The 8,506-nt window shown below is 52.5% G+C and overlaps 1 protein-coding gene across 2 annotated transcripts in view; it reads right to left on the bottom strand.

The window, feature by feature from the left end:
• Positions 1 to 8,443, bottom strand: part of TCFL5 (transcription factor like 5) — a 15,887-nt gene extending 7,444 nt beyond the window's left edge. Inside the window, exons 1-5 of one of the 2 annotated variants that reach the window (XM_021689093.2) lie at positions 7,839 to 8,443; positions 6,549 to 6,735; positions 6,127 to 6,289; positions 4,299 to 4,545; positions 2,379 to 2,520 (exon numbers count right to left, since the gene is read on the bottom strand). In XM_021689093.2, the coding sequence (XP_021544768.2) occupies positions 2,379 to 2,520; positions 4,299 to 4,545; positions 6,127 to 6,289; positions 6,549 to 6,735; positions 7,839 to 8,443 (1,344 nt within the window). The remainder of the gene's footprint in view (positions 1 to 2,378; positions 2,521 to 4,298; positions 4,546 to 6,126; positions 6,290 to 6,548; positions 6,736 to 7,838) is intronic. The other variant, XM_044918792.1, reaches the window with a different exon arrangement.
• Between the last annotated feature and the right edge of the window lie 63 nt (positions 8,444 to 8,506).

Raw genomic sequence — 8,506 nt, 5'->3', positions numbered from 1 at the left:
CTCTGCTTGCCCCCCAAACACCACCAACTCTGCTCGCCCCCAAACACCACCACTAACTCTGCTTGCCCCCCCAAAAGCCACCAGAGCAGAATAAGACGAGAAGCCAGGACACCCAAGGCTGACGGAGACTCGGGCACAGACGCCCCAGCTGGGGAAGGGCGGGCCCGGCCCACGGGGAGCACCTAGCAGCAGCACTGGCCCAGGTCTCCGCAGGGAGGTTTTCCTCCTGCTGTGCCCACCCAAGCCATATTTATGTATGAAATGCAAAATATAATACACACAAGTTTTAACCTATTCAACCTCTGAGTATATACAAAGACAGTTAACAGATGTTTTTTTGTTGTAAGTGCCTCCATCATATTTGAATGAATTATGTCAATAACCACTAGTAATAGGTACACAAAGCCAAACATTGAATCATTTTCAAAAATATAAAAGCTTTTCTCCAAAGATGACATCCAGATGGCCAACAGACACATGAAAAAATGTTCATCACCATTCGGCATCAGGGAAATGCAAATCACACCCACAATGAGGTATCACCTCACACCAGTCAGAATGGCCAAAACTGACAAGTCAGGAAACAACACATGTTGGTGAGGATGCGGAAAAAGGGGAACGTCCTACACTGTTGGTGGGAATGCAAGCTGGTGCAGCCACTCGAAAACAGTATGGAGGTTCCTCAAGACGTTAAAAATAGAGCTACCCTACGACCCAGCAATTGCACTCCTGGGTATTTACCCCAAAGACACAGATGTAGTGAAAAGAAGGGCCATATGCACCCCAATGTTCATAGCAGCAACGTCCGCAATAGCCAAACTGTGGAAGGAGCCAAGATGGCCTTCAACAGATGAATGGATAAAGAAGACGCGGTCCATATATACAATGGAATATTACTCAGCCCTCAGAAGGATGAATACCCACCATTTGCATCGACATGGATGGGACTGGAGGAGATGATGCTAAGTGAAATAAGTCAAGCAGAGAAAGTCAATTATCACATGGTTTCACTAATATGCAGAATTTAAGAAACAAAACGGAGGAACGAAGGGAAAAAAGAGAGAGAGAAACAAAGCAAGAAACAGACTCTTGACTCTAGAAAACACACTGATGGTGACCAGAGCAGAGGTGGGTGGGGGTGGGGGAAACGGGATGGGGACAAAGGAGGGCGCTTGTCCTCCCCAGCACCAGGTGACCTAGGGAAGGGCTGAGTCACTACATTGTACACCTGCAGCTAGCTGTACACTGTGTTAACTGGCTGGGATTAAGATAAAAAGCTTAACAAAAAATATACATAAAAGCTTTATTTTATTAAAATTAACAGTTTACCTCTAACAAATAACATCACAGAGTAACTGCAGGATAACCATAAACGACCCAATCAGAAGGAACATGACACAAATACTGCTTTAAAACTCGATCACACGTACAACGACAGTGCAGCTCACACGGCATAAACGCCGCGGAGACAGAAGGGGAACCAGAAACGCAGCCCACGGCTCCCGGCCCCGCGGGATCTACACACGGCAGGCTCTTCGTAAAAGCCTTCCACGTTTATGCGCCAACCTCGACTCAGTCCCTAAGACATGCTGCAACCACAGCAGCGGCCACGCGATGGCTTCCACAGCGACCCGAACCGGGGTGCGCGGGGCCTGCCTCACCAAGGCCTCGTGAGCACTCACCCTGACCACCAGCATGCCGAGGCCCCCCCACGGCAGAGCCCTGGAGCCTCTGTTCTTCCATCTGAGCCCCCAAGGAAGGGCGGCTGGACTCCCACCCACACGACGCGCTCGGTCCCCACGCCGGGAGCCGCGCTCGCTCACTGGAATTGCCCCTGGGACCGACAGACGGGGTCAAGGCGGTGCTGACTACGCTAGGGAGCCAGGTCCTCGGGCCCAGAGCCCCCAGGTCGTCCCCAGTCGCCCTGCCCATGGAAGAGTCTCTCTCCTCCGCCTTCTGAATGCATCTGAATTCCAGACTGTTTAACGTCATCTGCCTCTCTCTCTCCCTTCTTAACTCGTCTCGCTTCATCCCTTCAAAAAGTCTTCAGAGGGTAAAAAAATACACATCTTACAGGTGTCTGAAACCCCTTCCAGTCCTATGCAATCTGCTGTATACAGCAGGTGCTCAATCTGACAACGGATACTTCAGTCACTCATACGCTGCATGTCAGTGAACCAACCCAGGCTATGATTAGTATTTCGATAAACGATGAGCTACAACATCAATGAGCGGAGTTTTGTTCATAGTGAACTCAGCATCTGACACTGGGTTCCAGGAAACGAACGACAGTCAGGGATATCTTAGGGAAAAAAGGATAAGTAACATCACTTGTCAGTTTATAAAATTCTGAAAATCTACCTGCCCTGAATACTGACCTTTTTAAGAGAATCTCCATGTCTTTCCTGAATGTACTTCAGGAACGCCGTGGTCCACTGCAGGGTGGTCGCCTTATCCGTCTCCGCATTGCAGAACGGGACTAGAAGATTCAACTCATCACAGCAAATGCGGATTCTGCGCCTACAGTCAAAATCCAAAGCAATCACACTGAGAAGCAGAAGCAATACCGCCGCTCCCAGCCTGGCCACCCGTGCTCGGGGCCGCGCTCCACCAGGACCATCCTGCTCAGGGGCCAGGAGCAAGTCTCTAGACCAGGGACGGAGCCAAACCCCTGAAACTGGAAGCAAAATTTTGTGTGTGCTTTTTCTGGGTAGATCGTTCTTCACTCACAAGTTATTACCCTGCTGTCCATGTGCCAAGGAACTGACCCACAGCTAAGAGTCACAGCTTTGACCTCCAAAGGGGCCCCGGTTCAAAAAAGGATCACAGACTACACTCTGCTAATACCCCCAAGCCCAGTCTTTTTAGAGATAATTTTTTTTCAGAGAGAACTTAAATCACAAGTTGGGTCTTATGATTAGACCATGTTAGCTCTCGCAGATGACACTCGGCGTGACACCAGGTCCTAGGGGAGCTGACACGGAGTAGCGGATGCAGCACAACCCCTGCCACCCACCTTCCACGTGCACACGTGGGAGCAGACGTGGGGGATCTCCTAAGGCAAACACGACAGCAGGCACCTATCTCCAGTCCGAGCGGGAGACAACTCTACATCACGGACGAGAGACGGAGATGCGAGGCAGTGAACCTAGTGTATTACCCTAGGGAACGGCAGGGTGCCAACCTACGGCTAAGGGTTCTCCCACGGCAGGTACCCAGTAAACGCTGATGAAACGTCAGGTAGGAAAGCCATCCTTCGTAGTTCACAGACGTCCTTCAGTTCGAGAGAGAGTGTGTGTGTGTGTACACAGGTCTAAGAATGATCGCTGGCGGGCTAGCTAGCTTTAACACGTCCCTTAAAAAGAAGTAAGCTGCCTCAGGTCAACACTGGAACTTCAGAGTTGAGTATCTGCCTTGCCCCGTGCTACAGAAAGGAAACTGGGACGAAGTACCCCGGAAATGATTAAGTTAGTTACGTTAATTATGTTAGGGAAACATCAGGTAAAAATCCAGCTGTAATACAGAAAAATTAACCACCTTTTGGTTCTTCGTAAAATCCAAATAAATTCTAAATAAAACCTGCAGATAAAACGACCTAAGTAACAGTTTTAACCCTTTCTTCCCCAACATTCTTAAAAGAACCAAGTGAAGCTGGCGCCCTGGTGTGCAGCCCAGCTGTCTCCCGGAGGCCCACTCACAAGGCTGGCCCCTGACGGCCTCGGGGAACTACGATCTTGGGAGGGTTCCCAGCATCATTAGTGAGGTGCCTAACTGTGCCTAAAATGTTTGTACGAACAATGCAGTTCATGCTGAGCACTGCCTCTCCCTCTGGGGGCCTGGGGTTTGGCGGCTCACCAGGTAGGAAATGCCTCCATGACCCGACCTGCCAATAAAATCTTGGGGCACTGAGTCTCTGACGAGCGTTGCCAGCTGGCAATTTCAGCCGCCCCAGGACCTGGGGCTGCGGGAGCGGAGTGCATCCGGGAGTCCCCTGGGAGAGGACACCTGGGAGCTCGCATCTGGCTCCCTAGACTTCTCCCCAGGCACCTCTGCTAAGTTTACTGTGTCCTTTCTCTGTAATCAATCAAAGCCGTAAGTCTTCCTAATGAGTCATCAAACCTGGGGGTGGTCCTGGGGACCCCGATCCACCTAGCAAAACACAGTGTTTACTCTGGCCAACCTTTCTCCACGTTGAACACATTTTGAAATAACTAAACTGCTGTTTCATGAATAACTTGCCTGTTACTGCTAGTAACTATAGTAAACTTGCGTGTTGACGAGCAATCACACGCCATTACCTTCTATCTCTTTCCATGCGGTTGTGCCTCTCCCTACGCTGCGACCTTCCTCCCTGGGGCCCGCTCTGGGCCTGCTCCCCGAGGTTTGCCTGCGAGGACTCCGCAGGCGGCCAAGCGCCCTGTGTGGAGGTCGAGCCTTCGCCCACGTTCTGAATCTCTCCAAGGGCTCTTCGTTCTACATTTGTGTCCAGCTGACGTATTCTACTCCGATTCCTCTTATTTATGGCTTGCTTACATAGCGCTTCTTCTTTGCAAAAGAAGAAAAAAGTGGTATTTTAATTTTTTATTTTACTTAACTTGTCCCCATTAATGCTGAATGTATTTTGTGGCATTTTTCAAGCCAGAAGAGACACATGAATGGGCAAAGGAAGGCCCAGAACTGAACAGGAAGAGCCGTACCCACTACAGTAACTGGTACAAGCCGTTAGCACAAAGCTCCAAACCACAAAACTGAACGTAAATCCGTAACTAAATTAAAACACTGAGTATTATGTGATCAACAGAACCTTGTCAGAAGTCCCTTTTTTATCAACGGGTGTTAGCTGCCATCTATGAATAGAGAAACCAAGAGGTTGTTCAATTTTTCTGATGTTCAGAATGGAAAAAACAAACTTTCTCCCAAAGATTTTCTTTTACACAATTACTCTAATGTGACAGCAGGTACTCTACCTGCCATGCTCAGAAGAGGACAAAACCTAAGTGCCTTAGGGTTCAATGTGCCCTCAGCTGACAAGTGATTCTGCCCCCGGAAGGAGGAATCGCATCCCAGCTCTTATTTATGCTAGAGGAACACGGCAAATTCCACCACCTCCAGAAGAGCCGGCACCTAACCATCATGCCCAAGTGGTGATGTACATTCCCGAGACGCCAAACAAAACCAAAGTTTCTGTGGCCAAAGGGTCCCTACGCACAACTTTCACAATGGGACCTGCAAGGAAGACATGGTGGGGAATTCACAGCTCTGGGAATATTTTGTTTTTGAAGCTGAGGAGTTAGTACATGGTTTATGTTACCATCAACCTTTCACTTTGGAAATGGTAGCGCATACCTCTGAATAAAAAGTCCTAACAAGGAGAACGACCCACTGGCTTGAGGAGCGCAGTACTCCATCCCCGCCCTGCCCCCATCAACTCTGGAAAAGCTAGGTATTATTTTGTCGGGTTAAGTTGAAAAATAATTTGTTTGCAAAGAGAAAGGGACTGTGAGCTCACTCTCAAGGTGAGCAAAGTTTGCCTTCAGCGGTTTCTTTATTTCTAAAACTTTCTGAATCACCTTATGGCCTCTTGCTCCCAACTCAATCCTTTGCCCATCTGTAGACTGTCTCCTAAAGCTTTTAGCAGATTTCAGACTCCTGCCTCACTCACGAAATATAAAATAAGAAGCAAAAAAACAACTATTAAGTGCTTTCAGGAACTTGAAGGGAACTGAAAATTTACATAAGTCTATCATTTCTCTGTTTATGGAGATTACCAGTAAGAAAAAGCAGCCCCCAAACTCAGTGATTCCGTGCTAAGTATAAATATGATGTCTGAGGGGTGCCTGGGTGGCTCAGTCAGTTAAGCGGCCAACTCTTGATTTTGGCTCAGGTCCTGAGATCCAGCCCCACGGTGGGCTCTGTGCTCAGCAGGGAGTCGGCCCGAGATTCTCTCTCCCGCTACCCCCCCACCCTGCTTGTGTGCTCGTGTGCTCTCTCTCTCACAAATAAATGGATAAATCTTTAAAAAAAAAAAAAAAAAAAGACCACTTCATGTTTATACTCGGCCTCTCTCCCTCCCCACCCTCGGCCAAGAAGCCAGCAGAGCAGTGCTCCCTCCGCTTTATGGCTTACCTCCTACTTTAATCCAAACCTGCTCAGGCAAAGCTTTGTTTCTACCGCCCAAAGTCTGTTTAGTGGATTCAATTTCCTGCTGGTAACAGAAAGAAAATGCTCTAGGCAATCCAATGTCCTGATGCTTGGCAGCTTCGAGTATAGAACATGGGTTACCAGAACCCTGGAAAAAATGAAGTGACAGGAAGTTTACCAGCATGCCCACAAATCAAATGCCCTGTAACCGAAGTCAGGTCAAAGGTGTTAATGCAATTTGAGTAACTTCACGTACACTGAGGATTTTAAGACGTTCCCAAACCACATAAACGCTTTTGATCTCAAAGATTATTAAGCTCAATAAAAGAAAAACAGATCCTTCAGACCTAACGAAAATAAAATCCACTTAATACAAAAGAGCAGCACCCAACGAGTCCCTCCCTTACCTGCGTCTGTGAGAGGCTCGAGCCCCCCGCAGCAGAGCACGCATTGGCCGTGAATAGAGGGCATGTAAATTGTAAAGCGGTGGCGGCCGCTGCGGTTTTATTTTTCACCAATGTCGTGCATTTGTTTTGTTGCTGATGTAGAGGGACGTTCATGAATTCGGAAGGATGTCGGATAAGAGTTACCAAACTGCCAAGACAAAGGAGACCCGGAGACACGTGAAGACTGTGTGGCAGGCAAGCGTGCCGAAGGCTGCGATCCCCAGCACGCTCTCCCGGCTAGCACCAAGACTTCTAGACAGCTCAGATCCGGCAGGACGAGCGCCCCTCCTCGTGGAAACCTCTACCGAACCAGGATCAACCAGCGCTGCAGTGGACAAGCTCACACTTCTTCCTCACAGAGGACCATACGGCTGGATGTCACCTGACACCAATCTCTCTCACTTTTTTTGGCCATTCTCCAAAATCTGATGACTAGGGGCAAAATGGGGAAAACCACAGGGTAGGGAGGGATAGAAAGCGAGGAGCCCCCCCAGCACAGAGGCGGCTACTCTTCAGTATTTGTCTCTGAGACATGACTGACAGGCTGGCATCCTGGCGGCAGGGCGAAGCTGCGTTCTGTCATCGGGACACTTTCCTTCCACCAAGGCTCATCCGTGTGTGGAGTCACCCCTAACCTGAGTCAACGTCGGGGGAAACAGGCCTCTCCTGACATTTAGGTGGATAATTTGGTGCAAAAGCTTTGGTCCTCAGAAGCATCTGTACACTTATCTCAACTGAACTCTCTTCCACATGCAGACAGAGTATGCCCCACACGAGGGCATGCTTTGTGGTAGGCACTCAGGACTCAAAAGTATTTGCTCATGGGCGCTTGCAGAGCACACACCCTTCCAAGTCGGCCCCAGACCCAACGGGGTCTGCTCCCTGTGAGGATGCCGGCCAGAGGAGGCTGGTGGCTTTCTCCAGGGATGGCTTCACCTACACCCAGGCCCACCTGGGCCTCATCCCTATTAAAACGCAAGCTGTAGTAGGGCTGGTGGCCTTTGCACCTGGATCACCCTGTCTACACCCAGACCCAGCCAGGCTGGTGGCCGCCCCACCAGAGGGACTCATGTGCGCCCAGCCTGAGACTATGGCCGCTCCACGGGACCTCCTCGTGTGCACCGCGGCGGGGGCTGCTGGCCTCGGCAGCGGCCAGCCTCGTGTGCACGCAGCCCCGGCGGGCCTGCTCCCGGCGCACCCGCGCCCTCCCCGCGCCCGGCCACCCGGGAGGTGGCGGGGAGGGACACCCACTTGTTGAGCGCCACGCCGGGCTCGGGGGGCTCGGCGCCGCGCGGGGCGGGCGGCGGCTCGGCAGGGATGCTGTTGAAGCGGTCCTCCAGGCGGACGCGCACGGCCGACTTGGCCCGCGCCTCGGGCGCGCCCTCCGCGTTCTCCTTGCCGCCGCCGTCGGGCGCCTTGGGCCGCGGCGCGCGGGGACAGGGGCCGTCGGCGCCCGGCGTCTTCTCGGCGGGGGCGATGGCAGGGGCGCCCGCCTCGCTCAGCAGCATCATGCGCAGCTCCTGGAAGTCGACGTGGCCCAGGCAGGGCGCTGCGCCCGCGAAGCCGCCGTCGGCTAGCGCGGGCGGGCACAGCACCGGGTACACGGGCGCCGCGCCCCCCGCCGCCGCCGCCGCGCCCCCAGCCGCAGCGAAGCCGCCCGCCGCCGCTGCCGCCACCGCCTCCATGTGCGAGTAGAGGATGTGCTGCAGCTGCGTATACTCCACCTCCGTCATCTCCACCAGGCTCAGGTCGGTGGTCGTGAAGCTCAGCCCCGCCTCGCCCGGCGCCGCGTCCGCGCCCTCGGGGCCCGCCGGCCCGCCCGCCTGCGGCGGCTCCCGCGGCCCGGGGCCCGACATGCCGGAGCCAATGGCGGGGCGCGCGCGGCGGGGCCGGCGGACACTGGGCCCGCGCGGCCTCGC

The sequence above is a fragment of the Neomonachus schauinslandi genome, chromosome 10 (genome assembly GCF_002201575.2).
Source record: "Neomonachus schauinslandi chromosome 10, ASM220157v2, whole genome shotgun sequence".
NCBI classification, from domain to species: domain Eukaryota; kingdom Metazoa; phylum Chordata; class Mammalia; order Carnivora; family Phocidae; genus Neomonachus; species Neomonachus schauinslandi.
This window is presented reverse-complemented; position numbering and strand designations above follow the sequence as displayed.